The 22,134-nt window shown below is 41.6% G+C and overlaps 2 protein-coding genes across 7 annotated transcripts in view; one reads left to right on the top strand and one right to left on the bottom strand.

Annotated features, from left to right (window-relative positions):
* NRSN1 (neurensin 1) overlaps nt 1–22,134 on the top strand; it is a 197,754-nt gene that overhangs the window by 33,604 nt on the left and 142,016 nt on the right. The gene's annotated exons all lie outside the window — the stretch shown is intronic.
* DCDC2 (doublecortin domain containing 2) overlaps nt 1–22,134 on the bottom strand; it is a 46,809-nt gene that overhangs the window by 8,270 nt on the left and 16,405 nt on the right. For all 5 annotated transcript variants that reach the window (XM_053396749.1, XM_053396751.1, XM_053396750.1 and 2 more), the window contains 5 exons: nt 16,499–16,575; nt 16,280–16,411; nt 10,654–10,800; nt 9,454–9,508; nt 8,312–8,462 (listed from right to left, as the gene is read on the bottom strand). In XM_053396749.1, the coding sequence (XP_053252724.1) occupies nt 8,312–8,462; nt 9,454–9,508; nt 10,654–10,800; nt 16,280–16,411; nt 16,499–16,575 (562 nt within the window). The remainder of the gene's footprint in view (nt 1–8,311; nt 8,463–9,453; nt 9,509–10,653; nt 10,801–16,279; nt 16,412–16,498; nt 16,576–22,134) is intronic.

The following is a 22,134-nucleotide window of genomic DNA, read 5'->3' as shown; positions in this document are numbered from 1 at the left end:
GTTCTGAGAGTTCTCCTGACCCCCTGGAGAAGATTTGGGGGTGCCACAGGGGCACACAGAAGAGGAGGAGAGAAAGCCCTGTTGTGCTAGTGGGAGCCTTTACATGAGCCTTCCATGAGCTTTCCACTAGCACGCTGGGTTGGTTGAATCTGGGCTTCAAGCTAATGCTTTGTCAAAAGTTGCACTAGCTCAATTCTGAGCTTTAAAGCAACTAAATATCAAACACGCTTATAAAGGAAAACATAGCACACACGTTTCACAAAATAGATGTTAACAAAACCCTCAAGTTGTTTTTTGTCAACAAAGCTTTACCCATTAGATTTCTTTCACCACGGATAACAACTGGTACTTTGCTACGTCCGCCGTGGTTTAAGACAGTTATAAGGAAAATCTGCCAAGAACTACTCAAAAATCAATTTCATTTATTTCAAGTGAAAAGAAATTGTATGTTATTATTACATATTTTATAGATTCAAATAATTATTAAATCACAGAAATGGGATAACTATAATATATATGAAGGAAGGCTAAGAAGACAAATATCACATAGCATGGTGGAGAAGAAGAAAGCAATAAATGCGTCACCAACCCAAACTTGGCTAACCCAAGTTTAGAAAGGAGATGTATTCGCAAATAGGAACACTGATCCATTTTGTTTCTGGCTTTTGAACACAGTGAGAAAACATGAGAGGGCCTTCTCAGTGGCTGCATACAATCTGCAACTCCTTTCTCAGAGAGACATACAGTACTAGCAGTTCATGCAACTTTCCGCATTTTTTCAACTGGTATTTTAAATTGGCTTGCCATGCATTTCCGCCTTTTGAATTAAATGTTCCTGAATGTTTTAAACATGCAGACGAAGACAACATGCAAATAGAAGAGTAACTTTATATACTGCCTCACTCTAACCTGTGGGGAGAAATCAGATGGCTGTGTTAATCACCTGCTACAAAACACAAGGCAGTAGCCTAGACAAGGGATAGTCAATGCATAGCGAGAATTTTGATAGCTAGTTACTGGAAAGGAAAAAACATTCCAACAAAAAGAGAATGGTTGGGAAAACTCTGCGAGTATCTGGAGTTAGCCAAATTGATGGATTTAATAAGGAGAAAACCTAAGATTATGGTCAAGAAACAGTGGGATTGTCTAAATGAATATTTACAAAACCAGGGCTCAGTTACCAAAATTTGTGAAAAATATAAAGAATGTAAAGTGAAAAATCAAGGAAAACCTATAGGAAGGATATGAAGAACAGAGGTTATGGCGACTGAAGTATAAAAGACATGTGGTGTAAACGGTGGAAGTCTTTTTAAAACATTTTAATTAAGGTTCATATCTTGCAAGATGGAAATATATAGCCGTATGCAAGCATAGATCTAGAACTGTTGTTTATGGCAAACACTTTTCTATTTTCAAATTTCTATTTTAAAATCTTTCCTTCTTCTTTATTCTTTTACTCCTTTTTTCTTACTTCGTTTATTCTTTTTCCCTCCCTCTCTTTCTTTCTGAATATTGCTTTATAGATGTATAAATAATTATGTTTATGTGTATATGTATATGTATGAAATTTGTTCTGTATTTCTTTTCTTATTTGATATTCTTTTTTGTAGTCAATAAAATTTAATTAAAGGGGGGGGATAGTCAATGCATAGAAGAGGAGAAAGAGTGGAACTTGGCTGCAGATGTGGAAGCAGCAACTGCAATTCAGCAAACGGGACTGTCCGGCACCTTTCTGCTAGAGTCCTGTGAGTGCAGAAAGCATGGGAACATGGAAAGAACCATTTGGAAGCTGGTGTGTAGCATAGCTTCCTATGCTAATGTCTGGGGGGGGGGATCTGGACTCCTGCGTCTCTGAAACTACTGAAAGACATTTCTCTGCTTTATCCAGCTCAGTATCTCCATTCCAATTGACAGAACCTTGCTGATACACGTTGATAAACAAGAAAATTACATGGCTATATTAAATAGCAAATGAGTTATAAATTCCAACAACTAATAAGAAATCAATATACTTTAAATAATAAAACACAGAAAATTAATGTTTCCTGCATACGTTCCCCTCCTAGGCAGCCCTAACAATAAAAAAAAAAAATGCAGCACAAATGGTAGTATTATGCATAGCCATTTAATACATTTCAAATTTGCAGAGATGTAATAACAGTCTGCCCTGAATATTTTATGGAAATCAGGGGCATTTACAGAGCTGTAAGCTCTGTATCTAAGTTAATGTAGCTACAAAAAAATATTTAATGTCATTTACCAGATGCTGCCTCATAAAGCAAAAAAACAAAACAACCCCATAATAAACGCATTGTTCATTACATCCAACAAATACCCAAAAGGGATGAAGACGATACAGGATTGTTTTCTAATCTTCACCCAAACAAAACACCAAAAAACTGGCATTGTTGAAGGAATCCCATTTTAAAATGTCTCAAGAGAATTATAAATCTCTCAGGGGAAGGGAACATTTTTGTGTACAAAACAGAGGCCTCTGCTATGTTCCCTCACAGAAAACAGGAGGAGGAGACATATTTTAAGGGGCAACATAACAGAAATGAAATAAAAATTGATGACAAGGAAGCAGAACCATTTTCAAAATCCGTTTCCTGATAACAATGAGCTCATTCCATTCTGCCATAGGCATGGCACTCACACACCGAATCAGTAACAATCAAGCCCTATGTACATTTACTCAGAAATAAGTTCCGTGGAGTTTAACGAGTCTTAACAGCCAAGAGCAGAGACAGGAAGTTATGTTGCTGTTGTTATATAAAAGTGTGAATTATTGCCGAACTGGTAATCTGGAACTTGAGCTGGTATAAAGAGACATGGCATAGTGAGTTGGGATAGGCAAGCCTGGCGTAAATGAGACATGGCCTCTCTGCTTATATGTTATGAAGGATTAGAGAAATTGAGTAATCCTAAAGGGACAGGCCGCCCTGAGTGCTCACTGGAAGGACAGATTGTGAAGATGAGGCTCCGATACTTTGGCCACCTCATGAGAAGAGAAGACTCCCTGGAAAAGACCCTGATGTTGGGAAAGATGGAGGGCACAAGGAGAAGGGGACGACAGAGGACGAGATGGTTGGATAGTGTTCTCGAAGCTACCAGCATGAGTTTGACCAAACTGAGGGAGGCAGTGGAAGACAGGAGTGCCTGGCGTGCTCTGGTCCAGGGGTCACGAAGAGTCGGACACGACTAAACGACTAAACAACAACAAAGGGACAGGCTAGAGGCAAGCCAGAACCGTACCACAGGTATTATTAATTCTTTAATATGCACACCAACAACCATGGCAGAGTGTTAATTTTCAGTGATTCAATATGTCATGTTTATATGTTGAGTACACTTTTATAAGAATAGCTGGGAAACACCGCCTTGTGATAATGTTTTCCTGGAAAATAAATTACTATGCACCATAAACCAGAGGGCCCAAAGGTATGGCTGTTTGACTGTGCTGTTACCCTATCGTCATTCTGCTTCTAGCAACGGTAATGATCCCAAACTATTAGGTTGCAAAGAATACATCTTATGAAGCAGAACTCCATTCTCTGTTTCAGAGAGATGGAGCAGCACAGCAAAAATTGTTGACGACAACAGTACAGTAAGATAATGGAAACCAGAGACTGGTGAGATAATGGAAAAGGTCTTCATAACATGAGAAAATGGTTCCAGTAAGGGTCAAAGACTCCAAAACTGTAACATACAGAGGTGGTACCAGAATGTGGTTTTCATAATGTTCCATAACATTATGAAACTTTATGTATTTCACATAATGACTTGAACCAGTCTGTCCATTCTTTTGCTGCCGCCTTCTAGAAAAAGCAGGTTGTTCTGTTTAAAGGCTTCTCAAACCTCCATTCAGAGGCTATAATATATATTGCAAGCCAGGACCAAATGGGTGGAGGCAATTTTTGCTCTTTCTTGTCACACCTAATAAGAATATCCATTTGCAAGTATTTCTTATTAATGGATGCATGCTCCACATAGATAGATGTCAACTCTTGAAAATTGCTGCCAAAATTCCTCTAAATACTTATGCATTACCATTCGTCTTTCAGAAGAATACCTTTCAGCTTCTCAGCATGAAGAATACATAGAGACATTAAAACCTCAATTTGTATAGCAAACCAAGCCAAACTGATATTCCAGGTAACTATTACCTTGCAGGTAGTAAAACCCTCATTTCAAAGAACTTGTGGGGGAGGGGAATAGTTTCAGCCCCAAGCTGGTCACAAATTGTTACACATCCTTCTCAGAAAAATAAAAGGGACATTTTATCACCTGCTGCATAACCTCTCCAATTAAAGTTATTTAATTTTTCCTTTAAAAAAACAAAAGATACAACTAGCACACAATATTTAAAAACTGGATGCAGGGATTAACCTGCCCTGTCTAAAACAGTAAGACTCTTTGAAATACAAGAAAGGACTCTATCGTACGAGAAATACAACAGTGGGGTTTTTTTCTCTAGAGAAAGTCACAATAATGTTTTAGAAACATTATTGAGAACTGATTATTACAGAACCACAGATGGGCCATTTGGCAGAAAAGTAACAATAAGGCATAGGATATTAGATAACATTTGATATATTGTCTCCACATTTGCAGAAATGTATAAAAGAGAACTGTTTTTCAGTGGCTCTCAATCTTTCCAGAGGATACCTCCCAGAAGATGGTGCTGCGAAACTGCCGTTCCACTAGCGGCTACTGGAGAACAGGGTTCCACAAAGACCAATCTTAGGTTATCTACCCATATGAATCTGCCTAAGCCTTAAAATGAGTACCGCTCTTGATTGGCAGGCATATAGATAAGCAGATCTATATGTAAACACTATGAGAAATTATCTAGAGGCTTGGGATGCTGATGTGTCATTAGTTTGCTTATGACACTCAGATCTACCTCTTGTTTCTATCTTCTGATCTTAGGGAAGTACAAGCACTCATGTCCTGAATCAATGTTTATAATCAGTCATGGCTTGGTGAACAAACTGAAACTTAAATCCAGGCATGACTACAGTGCTCTGGTCCTCAGTGGGGTTGCACTGCTGGTGAAAAACAAAATACACGTCTGGTAGTGCTCCTGGAGCAGGCATTGTCCCTGGATGACCTGGCCATGGCAATGGCCAGGAGTACATTTTACCAGGTATGTGTCACTCTACAACTGCACTGGTACATAGAGAAATCAGACACACATCAAACAGTGTTAGGGAAAGAATTAACTAACAGTCTAGTTGACTTCTGCATGTGAAATGTGGGAGGACATCTTGCCCTTGGCCTCAGCAGTAAAACATATGAGGGTTGTTATTTGGTTAATTTTGGCATTCTGGTTCAGTTTAAGTTGCTTAATCATTTGGTTGGTGGAGCCATTTGTTCTGCAATGCTTGAGTAGCAGTCATAGCTCAATGGCAGGGCAAATTCCTTACATGAAGAAGACCCCAGGTTTCAAACTCCTGGAAGAGGGGTATAATATTTTCCTTGGAAGTCTACAAAGGAAATTTGGAGGCTCGTTCTACCTGTTGAAAGGGTTGAACAACAATGGGCCCACAATCCTGGACTGTTCTTATGAATAAATCAGTACGGGTCTGGATTAGAGGACAAAGTTTGATTTAGTGATCACATTGAGGCATCTCTTGTAGAGGTGATGGAATACCTTTGGCACAGCCAAGGAAAACTGAAACTGTACCGTTGGCTCCACATTTTACTCTGGGTCAGGGTTAAGGCAGATGACTTTAAGGAGTAAGGCAGCAATTGACACCTTTCCTTCCTGGAAATTGTGGTCTCACAGGAAGGTTAGGAATAGCTAAGGTTAGTGGATAGCTAAGGTTGACTGTTAATCACTTTTGCATATCTTCAAAAGTCATGGTCAAGCCTACTCCAGTATTTTGTCCCTTGTCTCCATTCTGGATGGCAGGACAAGGGACAAGTTACATATTAAAAAGAAGTTTTAATTAAAAAGGCTCAGTAGTACACCAGCGCACATATTTCAACTTCAGAAAAACGGTTCAAAGGAATGCAGGATTCAGTTAATTTAAAACTTCTCCACAACATTATACTTAACACTTCTCAGCTAAATTCATCAGGTGCCTACATGATTAATTTTGAAGCACCAATTAATTTATGTTCACTCAAGTTGTTGCTGGCATTTAATTAGAGTTTAACTTTCATGTTCTTTATCTCTGTTGTTGTTGGCTGATGAATTAGCTTTTGCTTTTTAACTCAGGGGGTTGGGGGTCATTATTGTAGTAGATTATTTTATTGTTTCGTCTGAGCTGCCTTGGAGGCTTAGATGCAGTGTAAAGCCAGGGGATTAACATCTTAAAATAATTTTTTATTCCTACCATGAATTTGCCAATCTCCCACATTGCTCCTCCCTAGTAATGTGTAGCAAAAAAACCCCATGACCTCTGTTTTAATATTACATCTAAACTAGGGGTTGAGATTTGTTTCACACAAAAGAAAACACCATCTGTAAGGCAAGAACAATCCTTACCTTACTGACCGCAGTTTGCTTGAACCAAAACAAAACAATATCTCTGGTTCAGAAGTGACTGTGGTTTGTTTCTTAGTAAACCATTAATTGTAGTTTATTGTGATGTGTGAACTAGGCCATACGAATTCTTTATGTGCACAGTAGGGATGGGGAATCTGTGGCCCTCCAGGTGTTGCTGGACTGCAATTCCCATAATCCCTGAGGCATTGGCCATGCTGGCTGGGGCTGATGGGAGTTGGAGTCCAACAACATCTAGAAGACCACATGTTCTTCATCCCTGGTGTTCAGGACTGCAGGGCCTGTGTTAACATGGAGTGTTCAGAAGTAGCAGAAACACTCATGGCTCAAGAATATATACAAATGCCTATTAATTCAGCTTCAGGACAATGCTTGTAACATTTTGGCAAAAAACAATCCCTCAACACTTCTGAACTGCTGCCCTGATGAAGGCCCAATACACACCATAGTCTCTGCAGCAATTGACTGATTAGGATTCTTCGTTGTTCTCTTTCCTCTGTTAAGTGTATAGTAACAGAACTAGGATTGCAGAAGATGGACTGCAAGAAGATCAAACCTATCCATTCTTAAGGAAATCAGCCCTGAGTGCTCACTGGAAGGACAGATCCTAAAGCTGAGGCTCCAATACTTTGGCCACCTCATGAGAAGAGAAGACTCCCTGGAAAAGACCCTGATGTTGGGAAAGATGGAGGGCACAAGTAGAAGGGGACGACAGAGGACGAGATGGTTGGACAGTGTTCTCGAAGCTACAAACATGAGTTTAACCAAACTGCAGGGGCAGTGGAAGACAGGAATGCCTGGCGTGCTCTGGAGTTGGACACAACTAAACAACAACAACAACAACAGAACTAAGTGACTAGGAAAGTGGCATGTGGCCTTCGCAGAAGACAGGATCTCGTCAGCACAAATTAATCTTGGATGCTATGATCTGCATGGAATATGAATTCATTTTACTCAAGATAAAATGAACCAAGGCTGGGAATATCCCCTACAGATTCTTAGGCTGTGTGTGTGTGTGTGTGTGTGTGTGTGTGTGTGTGTAATTTAAGAATCAATGGAAACTGAGTACTTGGGGGGGGGGTTCTATGTAGTTCTATGTAGTTCACACATAGTCTAATTCAGGCTTCCTCAACCTCTGCCCTCCAGATGTTTTGAGACTACAATTCCCATCATCGCTGACCACTAGTCCTGCTAGCTAGGGGTCATGGGAGTTGTAGGCCAAAAACATCTGGAGGGCCAAGGTTGAGGAAGCCTGGTCTAACTCTATTATGCATTTTTTGCCCCTTAAAAGAGCTTATTGAGAAGCTGGTTTCATTCCGAAGATAAAAGCTCACTGAGGATTGATTCTTTCTGCATTACCCTGTTGTATGTCCATTTGAAAATGGATGTAGGCAGCCCCAGGAATGGAGGTGGTACCCACACCTGCGCAATGACATTGCGGTGTGCATATACCAGGACTGCAATCACCGCTTCCTCCTTCATTTACCTGGGGCATGTGCAGGAAGCAAAAGACGTGAACAGCCTAATCAATGGAAGGGATTTAAAATGCAAAGCAACCCTGTCCTTTCCCAACGGGGTGTATTTCATGGACAGGCTTTCCTGATAGTCTGGGGGGGAAAACATTTTTTAAAATATAAATCTTTAAGTTAAGAGGGCCATGTCTGGAAACAGTAATCTTTAGCAAAATTCATACTCGCTCATGATAAAAGCACAAGTCACAGATAGTAAAGGCAGCCAAACTTTAAGATTTAGCCACTGTTCTTGTTACTCCTTAAAATAGGGTCTTCAGGTACTTACCATTATCTGGGGGAACATGAGATCTGGTCACTGCTTTTACGTTTTCTTTTGATTTGGCAGGTTTTTTAATATCTTGATTCTGTACGTGCTTCTCCTTTCTCTTTGGAGGTTGAGGAGAGGACACTGTTTCTGCTGTGTCAGTCGATTTGGACTGGTGGTTCCATCACAAAAAGGAGAAGGAGACTAATTTGTGAAAACTTAAAACAGAACTTTACATAGGCTGCAATCATATATACCAGGAATGTCCAACAGGTTGATCGCGATCTACTGGTCCGTGGTCCCCGCCCCCCCCTAAAAAAAGCTCAACAACCTCAACAATTTTGGTAGATCACTGTCAGTTTTTTATAGTGGGAATAGATCACAGTCTCTTGAAAGTTGGACATGCCTGATATATACACACCTATGGACCTGGCGCTGTGGGTTAAACCACAGAGCCTAGGACTTGCTGATCAGAAGGTCGGCAGTTTAAATCCCCATGACGGGGTGAGCTCCCGTTGCTTGGTCCCTGCTCCTGCCAACCTAGCAATTCGAAAGCATGTCAAAGTATAAGTAGATAAATAGGTACCGGCGGGAAGGTAAACGCCGTTTCCGTGCGCTGCTCTGGTTCGCCAGAAGCAGCTTAGTCATGCTGGCCACATGACCTGGAAGCCATACGCCGGCTCCCTCGGCCAATAAAGCGAGATGAGCACCGCAACCCCAGAGTCGGTCACGACTGGACCTAATGGTCAGGGGTCCCTTTACCTTTACCTGTGGACCTGAAAGTAAGCCCCCATCAATTTCAATAGGGCTTTTTTTCAACAAGACATTAACAAGATTGCACTGCAAGCATCCTTTTCAAGTGCACGCATACAAAATCAGTTTTATTATCAATATTCCCAAACTGGAATCTTGCCAAGAGCATGCTTTGGATTTAAGGTTGGAAAGTAATATATTTGATGACAGAGGCATTATTTCATACAATTTTGCTGGTTACAAACATGCAAAGGAAATAAAAACTCAAGTCTCTTAAACTTATTCTCTTTGTACTTTTCTTTTGTATCCAAAGAAGGTTTGTGTAGACCCACAACAGAAAATGACATCTTATCTGATAGAGTTAAACAAGCTGCTTAACCATGAAACATATATTACTTCTGAATACTTACACTCCCCTTAGACTTTCCAGATCCACCAATAGGAGGTAGTGAAGATGATTTTGAGCTGCAGGAAACAATAATGGTATTTCAGGTTTAAAACACTTGGAATGTTCTCAACATCATGAATTATTATGCTGAAACAGCCTATGTATTGCCAACAAACATAATGTCTTTATAAGGGTGCTTCTAGACGGTCCCTATTTCCAAGTGCGATTCAATCATGTGCTGGCAAATCCAGGTTGCACAATCAAAGTCACTTTGGTGCTCTTGCTTAACAAACCCACTTCTTCCAAAATGGACTTTCTGCAGTAAGGAAAGTGAGAGGCAAATGCACTGCAAAGTGTGGGTAACAAATTGACTGAAGTAATGCTGGATAACGTCCACCCAAACAAATCAGAATGGATGCTAAATAAACAGAGAACACCATCTAACCAACGCACAAACTTTCTGCAAATGAATCATGATGAATATCAAAAACAGGTCATCTGGAACAACCCAAGGTATTTAGAAGCAAATGATTTTGTGGTATATTTTGCAATTGTCATACATAGGAAGGACCCTATATAATATAAGAAATTACTGAAAAGCTAGAAACCATTTCAGATATTCACAAGCCATAGTCATCATCTGCAGAGGAAGCAGTTACATGCAGTTACATACAATGCCCTTTTATTTGTGGTCTAATTAAACACTTGTGAAGGACAGTAACTTTTGCAACTGGGCCAAAATAAATTTGCTCAAGAGGCTATGAAAAACTAGGAATGGAAAGCTCCTCAAGTGAGAACCGCTGACTTTACCAGTTTATTCAAACAGGAGCTCTGATCTATCACTGTGTGAAGAAGGTTAGAGTGAATTAAGATAGTTTTAGGGTATCTTCACTCTGTCAAATGAAGCAAAACCCTTCTTTATCCTCCTAACCTGTTGCTTTGGGTCTAATTCACTATATGCTTTTGTCTGTGCAAGTAATCATAACTTAGATGCTCATATAAACAAGCAAAACATGTGAACTAGGCAAAAAAAGAGACAGATATCAGCAGCAATTGCAGCTGCACTGTGTAACGTCTTCTCACCTATAGAACCCAAAAGTTACAAAAATCCAATCCACGTCAAAAAATGGGCTTAGCTGCAGTACACACCTGGATTCATGACACTGTATTATCATAATTCATGTTCATAAATATGGCTAGTACAAAAACTCATTAAACTTACCCATACGATCTCCTCATGGTGGACTTGGTGAACAGCAATTCACTATAGGGCAACTTCTTAAATTTGTCTCTGCCAACCGCTACGTAAAACTGCCCATTTTCCAAATCCATCCCACTCTCGACAGGTTTTCCATCTAAAGTGTAGAGCCTGTAAAATATATGAGCACTTTCCTTTAGCAAGTGAAATAAATAATCCACACCCTTCAAAGAGCGAACTAACCACTGAGAAGTCTAGTGGTACATTGTGAGCCCTCTTCCAGAAGAGAGAAGAATTTGCCCTTGGCACCCACTTTGCCCCATCATTGGAACAATGTCAACTAAACTGGAAGGAATTGTCTGAAGAACCACTAGCAGGGCTCCCACCAGTTGTGTGTTAGGAAGACAGAAAACTGCCTTATACTGCATCAGACCAATTAGTCTGTCGTGCCAACTGGCAGTGGTTTCTCCAGGGTTTCAGACAGGGCTCTTTCCGAGCTCTACCTGAGTTTGGTCCCAAGTTGTAGAGGAAACAAGCCTAATACAATATGTCTTTTCCAATGCCTTTCCATGTAAGCTTTATCAGTACTCGCTTTGTCCTTTTTCTTAGAAACAGTGACAACGCTTCTTGTTTTTAACAACAATTTTTGAAATTGGGGTGAGCTGTTTCTTTAAAGGCATTTCTCAGTTGCTTAATATTTAAATCTCTAAGCTCAGTTGGACTGTTGGCTTTGAGGGGTGCAGGATTGCTAAATGCATATATTGCTGATCTAGTAGTAATAATAATAATAATAATAATAATAATAATAATAATAATAATAATAGATTTTATTTATATCCCACCCTCCCCAGCCGAAGCCGGGCTCATTCCTCTCTATAACCTCTGAAATTTCAGGTTTCCTAGAATACCTTTTTGGGGAGGGGCATGTTCTATCATTTGCAGAAACCAAACTTAGCATTTTGCTACCACTTACGTTATACCAAACAAAAAGGCAAATCTACCAGCATCTCTTAAATATCCTGGGAAGATCTGTTCCACACCTGCACCACTAATAAGAGCCACTAGATGGGATGGAAGGCCAGTTCATCTATAGTGTGCTTTAAAATGCTGATGGGAAATCAGTGTAGTTAATTATTCAGCAGTCTACTGGTCAAAACCTCAAAGAATTCAGCAAGTGTAAGGCTCCCTTAAAGGAAACATCACACTTTTAAGTACTTGAGCTCAGAGTGCAGTAATTCTTCCACATAGCTCCATACTGATCATTGACTGTGTTGTCCACTTAAACTTTGCAATGTGCTCCTCAGATCAGAAAAGCTCTGAGTTTATTAAGAAAAAATACTGACACCAACACAGATTGCCAACAAAACCCATTTAGAACTGGCCAGATTTTGAGACATTCTAACTGATTTGTTAAACTGTGCATGTCCACTTGAATTTCCCATAGCCTAATGGGCTCCTGCCAACCTAGCAGTTCGAAAGCATGTCAAAGTGCAAGTAGATAAATAGGTACCGCTCCGGCGGGAAGGTAAACGGTGTTTCCATGTGCTGCTCTGGTCCGCCAGAAGCGGCTTAGTCATGCTGGCCACATGACCCAGAAGCTGTACGCAGGCTCCCTCGGCCAATAAAGCGAGATGAGTGCCGCAACCCCAGAGTCAGCCATGACTGGACCTAATGGTCGGGGGTCCCTTTACCTTTAATGGGGTTATTGTGCATGTGGCTAACTACTGTTTGACATGCAGTCACAGAGCAATCACTATACTAGTAACCCTTAAGGATGTTTCCCATATTGAAATGTTAGCTGATGGAAATGAACCCGAATGTCTCTTATAAGATTAAAAGAAACTGTGACATCAAGAAATTTATTTATTTCACAAAATTTCTAGATGACCCTTCGACACAGACAAGTGATCGCAAGGCACTTTCCAATTAGTATAAAACAACATTAAATAATTCAACAGTAAAATGCAATCATTAAACCCAATCATTGGCAAGACACAACAGTACAGGATAAACTTCTGAAGTTATTAGAAAACCTCACTGATTTCCTCCCTGAATTCGGTAGTGGACATTACTTCTTTCTTTTTTTTAAGCAGAGAAAAAGGGAATTGGCCTTCACCAATTTTGCTGCAAGTTTAAAGTGAAGTTTTACACAAGGTAGGTTGTGATGGCAGCCAAATTTTCAGCAAGTCTGCATAGTATAGGAGCGAGAGTCTTAGACCAAATCACCAGTTGGTCATGAAGCTTAATGGACAGCCTTAGAGCCAGTCCCTAACTCTCAGCCTGATGTACACAGCCATGAGCTCCTTGAAGGAAGGCAGGAAATAAACATGTGAATCATTGTGAATGAATGAATGAATGAATGAATGAATGAATAAAGTCTGTAGCAAGTGAGACATAGGACCTGTTTGTCCCAATGAGGTTAGACAAGTAGGTAAGATTTTAGATAATTATATTGGTGCAGAGGTAATATACCATACACTGTGTTATGTACTGAGTTGAATAGGATCCAAAATGCAGCAGTCTGATTGGTCCTAGAACAATAGGATCCAAAATGCAGCAGTCTGATTGGTCCTAGAACAATAGGATTCAGAATGCAGCAGTCTGATTGGTCCTAGAACAATGCAGCAGTATGATTGGTCTGCAGGAGCCACCCAATCCAATCCAGCTCCAGATGGAAGTGAATCCACAACCTGATTGGCCTACAGGAGAATTCCGGAATTAGCCAATCACGTGCAGCCCATTGTGTAGATAATGTATATAAGGCAGATACTTTGGGGAAAGATTCATTCTTCCTCACCGCTGAATAAAGAGCATGAAATCCACTCTCGACTCTGAGTATATTTCACACTGGTTATACTGCAAGCATTCAGCTTATGCAAAACAAAACAAAACAAAACAAAACTCTCTCACATGAGCAACCAGTTACCACTAATTCCCAATGTTGCCACCGTCATGGACCACCCATCACTGGAGCAGTCACCATAAACAGGGTGATGCAGTGCACCAGCCATGACTCAAGCAAACACAAACACGCATTTCCCATGCTGTGATCTTTATCACAGGTGTGATTGATAGGCATTCTTCTATTATAAAATTATAACTGAGGGAACAGCCCTTAGACACTGGAGTTCACATGGTCAAATGGAGCTTGTGTGCATAGGAGGAAGGTTTCTTGGGAATTACAACTTCTGCAGCCCAATCTAAACAGGTCCTCTGCTTCAGGTGGAAGTGGCTATGGGCATGTGCAAACTACAGGGATGTGCTCAGAGCTGTCAGGCTGGAATGTCACATCCACTTGGCAAATTTGGCCTGCCAGGGAGCAGGGAAATAAGGACCTGGCCCGCCAGCCAGATGCAGTTCTCCACCCCTGCTCAGTGCTATTGTGATAGGAATTTTGAGGTCTTAGATATATCTTAAATGTTCATAAGTGTACCAACCAACCAAGCACATACGTAGATCAGCACAGGAAGACCGACCTGAAACCATTTTGATTCCCAAACTGAGCAAATGTTTTCTCTGCAAGGTCAAACCTCCCCATTGTCACTTTCCTCTCAAATCCTGTCTTAAGGGCACATTTAAGATATGAATAGGGTGTGAGCCTGTGACCTGGCCCAGGAACTAAGAATTTATCATTACAAAAGACTGGTCAGGCTCCCCATGCAATCCAATCAAGTAACCTGCCAGACAGGAGATAAACAAGGACAGGAGAAAAACAACATTCAAATTTCTGTTTTAGACCGCCTTTTCTGTGATGTAGATATGATGTATCTGGGGGGTGGTCTTAGGTTACACCCCTTCTGTGATGTATGTATGATGTATAGTGGGGTGGTCTTGAGCTCCAGGGCAGGGAATTTAAAATGTCTATATAAGGCCTTGCGCGCCATTGTTCGGGGTTCCCCCTCCCTCCTGCATGTGGTGAGTGAGGACCCTGTTGCAACAGATCAATAAAGATCAGGCTAACTAGCTGCTTTGCTTCTCAATATTTTCTGGTTGGCCTCTGTTATTTTCTCCTACCAATAGGGAACCTACGTAGGACTATATGGGCTCTTGGATACCCCATATGGATAGAAGGGCAGATTTTGTTTACAACACTATACAGGGTTTGCCTGCCCATTAACCTCTCTGAGGCACCAGAAATGTTGCATCAGCGGACAGTGTGGTGGGGCAGTGGCTAACCTGACCCTCCTGGCAGGAGAGTCATTGCTGCCTCCTGGAAGGGAAGTGGGAGGGGCAAGGCAAAGGGGGAGGGTGGCAACATGGGAATATACTAGCAGGGCCAATCCAGCACTCCTACTGGTACATTTGCAATGCCAACTTCCCACCACCTTACCCCTCTCAGTAAACAACAGCAACACAGCTGCCGGGAGGTCAAGTAAGTGCCCCCATTGTCCGCAACTGAAATGTAATGCACAAGCCGTGCCATTTGTATGGCTACTGATGTGTGTAATTGAGGAAAAGGCCCACACTAATGTTCAGATCGGTCTTGGCTGTACTGAACCCTCTAAACGTTGCATCCATTTCTTTAATGAAGAGTTTTTACGTTTTTCAGAATCAATGGCCTTTACTGGAAGCTAAGCTAATGATAGTTCAGCTACCACAAGTCACAATAGCTAATTTGTTAATTATTAAACAAGCAATGATAAATCGTACTAGCTAGCTCAACGTTTTAAGAAATCAAATGCAAAAACTGGATTTACAGGAAACATGGAAAAAGCAAAAGGGAAGAAACACAGTGTGCTGTACAAATGCCTCTCAAGGTAACATGCTTTACCTTTTGGGTTTTCCCAAACAAAAGCTCTCTTCTGGATCTGGACCAGTTTGCTTTCAAAGCAGAACTGCAAACCCCCAATCCAGATGCACACCATCCCTGTCTTTCAAGTGCTGCCCCAACCTTTCCATATTGAGTGGGAAGATCTCTAAAAGGGGTTTCTAAGCATGTACGTATGAACACAGGGTTCCTGGTCACTTGGAGACTTCTGTGTTCCCTTCAGACCTTCACACTGAACATAGGAAGTCAAGGTGACTCACATGGGGCAGAAATGTTTGGGACGGGGCAGTGTGCCTCTGCTGCCCTCTTCACTCTGAATGTCTGAAGGTGGCTTTTGACTTACTGTGAACAAGGGAATGAAGAAAGGTGTTCAAGCAAAGATGAGAAGGCAGACACACAGAAGTCCTAGAATGGTTTGGCCACAGGGAAGATCTAAGCCAATGCAATTTCCCCCCCAAGCACTGTCCTATAGTTACCTGAGCCATTATCATAGTCGTGTACATGGGGTGACCCAGGTGTGCTCAGGCACACAGTAATGTTTATTTTAAAATAGTCTGGAGATTGTGGTGAGGAGAAATTACGGAGTGGAAACCTAAGGATGTCCCAGGCTGCCTATATGGCAAGACACTACCAGCCAGCTGCAGCCGATGCAAGGCAGCCAATACCACTTTCAGGTGCCACTGCAGAGCATCAACCGAGCAAATAGTTCATGCATTTGCTGGCAGCTTCTACCTAGTAGCAAAAGGGCTGAAAACCCAGTTTATTATGTATATGTACAACATTAGAGCACTTTCCCCCCTAGAACTTGGTCCTGCTCAGCTGCACTTTGCTAGCAAAAACCTGAAACTGTGGTCACATTGACAACGTGCCATTTCATCTTACCTGTGCACAGCGCCACTTCTGAGTGTAACCTTTTCAGTAACCATTTCAAGAACATGATCCCATTGATTCAGTGCTCTTCTGGGGATGAAAAGACGCACGGCCGGGCTTATGAGGTCACCATTAGCAATCAGGCTAAGAAGAGGACATGAAAAGTTGCAATCAGTTGGATGTTCTTCAAAATAATGATGCTCAAACTGCCTATCAGAAAACCCAACTTACAAAACAGTGCAAGGCTCCTGAAGAGGCTTTCTAAACCGTGCAGACACATTGATTCTGCTGTGGGAAACTGGCTTCACCTGAAAGATTTAAAAAATAAATAAATCAGCAACTGATTCTGTCTCAACTTGTCATTATGACATCTATTTAAAATCTCACCTTATTCTTCCCAGGACCAATTTTCTAACAGAACCTTAAGCATATTGCATACCACTCTGATTTGTAGTCATGTTTTATTTCTGCTTTTGTTGACATTGTGCTTTCCACTTTCTCATCAAAATCCTTAGTTTTTCTTCTTCATCATAGCTGTGTTATTTCTAGCCACGACTTTCCTGAACTTCAAAAGTTAATTAGTGCCTACCGATTTGCAAGTGGTGTTGCTGAGTCACAGGAAATTTGGCCTCCCAGTGTCAGATCTGCTAATTTCTTAGCTGTTTCTCATAGTCCATGTTCAGCGGCTTGGAAAGAAATCTATCTCCCATTTGATACCAGCCAGGAGGCTATCAAGCTATATCCACCTTAACAGCTCCTCATGTCTAAATGAGGCAAAGTATTGGTTTAGACATAATACTCTGTAAAAGCAGTCCAAACCCAGTTCAGCAGAACATATCTGAGCCTATTAATCCTATATATACATGAGGCTTGTGCCTGTGGGCATTGTCCACATGCACCCCTTCCCTCCTTTCTGTGCCATGTTTAAAGATTTCCTGTGTTAGGGGACAATCCAACCCCAAAATCCACAGGGACAAGAGAGTTGGAAAATGGTGGATCTCTGGAATAAGCATCAGATCCTGTCTGAGCTGGAGATACACCACCATAATCCCATCTTCCCGGCTGAGCCAGGCCTCAGCTGGCTGAACCAAAACCCCTACGCCAGCAAAAGCCCCCCCAAAATGGCCATCTCAGGGGAGTGGCAGGCAAGGTTGGTAGCAGGCCAGAAGTGCCAACTTGGCCCCACGACCATGGATGCCCGGGGCCATGGGTGCCATGGAGTGTGCATGGCACTGGCACCGAAATTTGTGGGTGCCCAGCCTCCTCATGGGGATTTTTGTGGGTGCTGGGTCACTCAGGTCCCCAGGGAGTTGCCACCTATGTAACAGGCTATTTTTCCACCCACCACAAAAAAATAAGCAACTTTAATTCTTGAATTAGAGAGGAACCATGAACTGGAAGCATGATGTTCCAGGGAGAGGGAGAGATTTCCTTAGAAAGTGTTCTAAAAACTAGCAATATTTTTCAGCTCCCTAGCTTTTCAGGAACTGCTAGAGCTTTTGCTCTACATAGTGGGTCACAAGGACTAAGTATAGAAGTACTTCTCTAGACAGTAATGGATTCCAATGATGATTTATTAACTATTATTTCAATTTATATCCCACCCTTCAGAAAAGAAACCCACACAGCATCAGTGCTTCTACACATATACAGTATTCAAATGCACTTCTGAGCCCTTTCAAAACTTCCAGGATGACATATCCTTGCACTCAACTCTCATACTGACACCCAATAAGCTACACCTGCAGTTAAAATACACTCAGAACTACCCACTTACCCCAGTAAAAGTTTCAGGCAAACTATTACAGAATTTGGACTGCTAATGGGGCAGCCTGGCACATCTAACCAGTGGGAAATCAAATCTTTTTCTAGATGGTGTTTGTATGTGACTTCAGAGGATGATTGCCTTCTAACATTGCAGAGCTAAAGAAAGACTCACTAATCATAAAGAACAAGCCATTGAAAAGATTCCCAGAAGTGTGCAATTAATTAGTTTCCTCAAGCTGATGAAACCTATCAAAGCTTCTCGACAGGATACTATGCTATAGAGTACGTTTCCTTCTTGAGTCCTTGTGGAAATGATCCACCCTCGCAATGATGTGGGGAGGTCATAAAAAATATGTGAAGTGGTATATATCTTCCAAATATAGATGTTGCAGCAATCTGAGTTTTAAATGAGCCTCTAATCAAAGAGTCATTAGTATTTTTGCACTCCTTTGGTGCGTCTGGAAAACAAAACAGTTCCATTCTAAAATAAGCCAATCATTTGGGAGTGCATGGTGTGACCAAGGCATGTTATTTTTTCTTTTGAGAATAATTACAAAGTTATGCCGATTTGTTAAGTGTGTTACAATGGAATGCACATCATTATACAGACAAAAAAAAAACCACCCCTGAAACACAACTATCAAACAACAGGAAAAACGAGCACATTACCATTTTTAAAAAATCAGGACCTACTGAAATCAAGAGACACAAATAAGTCCACTGATTTCAGTTGGTTTACTCAGAGTAGAGCAGAGACATCACCTTGCCAACAAAGGTCCGTATAGTTAAAGCTATGGTTTTCCCAGTAGTGATGTATGGAAGTGAGAGCTAGACCATAAAGAAGGCTGATCGCCGAAGAATTGATGCTTTTGAATTATGGTGCTGGAGGAGACTCTTGAGAGTCCCATGGACTGCAAGAAGATCAAATCTCTCCATTCTTAAGGAAATCAGCCCTGAGTGCTCACTGGAAGGACAGATCCTGAAGCTGAGGCTCCAATACTTTGGCCACCTCATGAGAAGAGAAGACTCCCTGGAAAGACCCTGATGTTGGGAAAGATGGAGGGCACAAGGAGAAGGGGATGACAGAGGATGAGATGGTTGGATAGTGTTCTCGAAGCTACCAGCATGAGTTTGACCGAACTGCAGGAGGCAGTGGAAGACAGAAGTGCCTGGCGTTCTCTGGTCCAGGGGGTCACGAAGAGTCGGACACGACTAAACAACAACAAGTCAGAGTAGGCATTAGTTGGATATGAGCTCATTCCATGATTCTGGAGTTTACACTGCGATCAGGTAAAAAAATCCATTTTCTGAGAATTAAAGAGATTAGGGGTGAAATATGCCCATACATATTTTCAAGTGTAAGAGTAAAGCAACGAACTTCTCTCAGAAAAATCTATTTTCTTAAAAACAAAACTTTAAACAAAAGTTCATATACACTATGATTATCCCTTTTCATACAACCAGTGAACACGTTAGAGGGAAGGAAGAGCTCGCAGCAACTGACCCCATTCCCAGTCTCAGTTCATTCATTGGATCTTTTTTATCAAAGCCATACAAGTTATACTCTCATAGGCTTTGTTTAGAAAATCAGATGGATAAGTCGGTTCAGGAGCAAGGACAGCATTCATCGGTTCATCTGAAAAGAGCCATTGATTAGCCCTAATGAAAACAATATTCAGCTAACTCTGCAGCTTTCCTGATTAAGTAAACATTTGCTTAGACATTTGTCATTTTGGTTACAAAAAGAGCTTTGTTTTCACAGATTTGATTATACCAAATATATGTTTGCTTATAGCAGATACTGCAGTAAGTTCCCCAAGCCTGCATCTTGTATGTGTTTTCTCGTAGAGACAGACAGATTCACATATTTAGGCCTCCTGCACTGCCCGTAGCTACATACTGTTTGCATTTTATTGAGGCTGGGAGATCTGATGCCAACTCTGATAAGCACATGGGGATTTCTCCTGTGCCATTTCAGAAGAGGAAAGGGAGTGCTTTGAGTTCAGTGTGGGGATGCAGAATGTGCTCTTCTGCCCCACTAATGGTTGAATTATTCACAGGCAAAACAATCAACTGAGGGACAGCCTGTAAAACACTTGTGGTTGGATTACTCTTTTCCTGAACATTTTTGTTTTCAGGAAAAGCACAAACAAAAGACTGCAGACTTGAATAATAATACAGTGGTACCTCGGGTTAAGTACTTAATTCGTTCCGGAGGTCCGTTCTTAACCTGAAACTGTTCTTAACCTGAAGCACCACTTTAGCTAATGGGGCCTCCTGCTGCTGCTGCACCGCCGGACCACGATTTCTGTTCTCATCCTGAAGCAAGGTTCTTAATCCGAAGTACTATTTCTGAGTTAGCGGAGTCTGTAACCTGAAGCGTATGTAACCTGAAGCGTATGTAACCTGAGGTACCACTGTAATAATTTTATTATTTATACCCCGCCCATCTGGCTGGGTTTCCCCAGCCACTCTGGGCAGCTTACAACACATAAAAATGGTAAAACATTGGCCCTTAAAAATATCCCGATACAAGGCTGCCTTCAGATGTCTTCTAAAAGTCATATAGTTGTAGATTTTCTTGACATCTGATGGGATGGTGTTACACAGGGCAGACGCCACTACCAAGAAGGCCCTCTGCCTGTTTCACTGTGACCTCACTTCTTGCAGTGAGGAAACTGCCAGAAGGCCATTGGAGCTGGACCTCAGTGTCCGGCCTGAACAATGGGGGTGGAGGCTTGGAGGATCAGTAGGGCAGGGGAATAAAGAGGCTTGACCCTGCTGGGCTCTTTCCTGTTCCAAATTGCTCACTCTTTGCTCCTTTTTCCCACAGGGTTGGAAAACACTGGAACCAGTTTCTTCCCACCCATGAGTGGAATTGAAATGGAGGAGATTTTGAGCAGAAAAATGGATGGCAGGCAAATGGTCAAACAGCCCCTTCTCCCCACCTGTCCTCAAGAATCCAGCTTCTTTTGATTGTTTTTCCTTTTAAAAAATGGTATGTGGGGAATGATATAACTGTGTAATGTGATGTTTTGGCCATGAGCTATGATAGCTGATCAGTGAATGGTGTTTCTCAGATGAACTATGGCAAGCTCACTAGTCATATGACCTCCATGCTGATGCCCAATGATCTTCAAACTGCCATCGGTTCAGATTGCACAGTAAATATAGTTTTTTTGAAGACCATGGTCCCGTGGCATTGCCTCCCACAATTCTACCTGTGTGGTAATATACTGAACTGGAGGCTCCATTGCACACACGCCCTAAGTTCCAGTTTCAGGTTTAGAGTTCAGCTGCTCATATATTTATTTACAAATCACCACAATACAGCATTGTCTGGAATATGATCCCCTCGGGAACCACAAAGTAATATATTAACCAACGTGGAATCTGTAATTATGTTAAGGATCTCACATCACTGCAGCCTTTAATCACCTGCTTAGTAGACAGATCCTTAGCATGCTTCAAATGATATCAATAATCCAAAGTTACTCAGCTGGATAGACTCAGCTGGACAGGCTCTATTTACCTCAGCTGCACAGGCTCAAACTTCAACACAACAGCTTGCAAATCAATGGGATTTAAATGTAGTAATTTAATTTAAGAAACAGGACTCTTGGTTCCTAGATTGCTTTAAGTGGACTGGCTGTGATCAGGAGATCCTCACAGCAGATGACACACATGTTAAGGATCTGTCAGGAGATCTAAACCAGAAATTATGTGAGAAACGTTGAGTGCCCAACTCAGTATTTCCTTCATAATGCTAATACAGTGGTACCTCGGGTTAAGAACTTAATTCGTTCTGGAGGTCCATTCTTAACCTGAAACTGTTCTTAACCTGAAACCTGAGATACCACTTTAGCTAATAGGGCCTCCCACTGCTGCCGTGCCACCGCCACGTGATTTCTGTTCTCATCCTGAAGCAAAGTTCTTAACCCAAGGTACTTTTCTGGGTTAGCGGAGTCTGTAACCTAAAGTGTCTGTAACCTGAAGCATCTGTAACCCGAGGTACCACTGTATGGGCAGCATTTGCAGGGAGAAATCAGCAGAAGGGAAAGGATGTTTGACCCCCACATCCTTTAGTCCTATCCATCAAT

This window comes from Podarcis raffonei, chromosome 7 (genome assembly GCF_027172205.1).
Source record: "Podarcis raffonei isolate rPodRaf1 chromosome 7, rPodRaf1.pri, whole genome shotgun sequence".
Lineage (NCBI taxonomy): Eukaryota > Metazoa > Chordata > Lepidosauria > Squamata > Lacertidae > Podarcis > Podarcis raffonei.
This window is presented reverse-complemented; position numbering and strand designations above follow the sequence as displayed.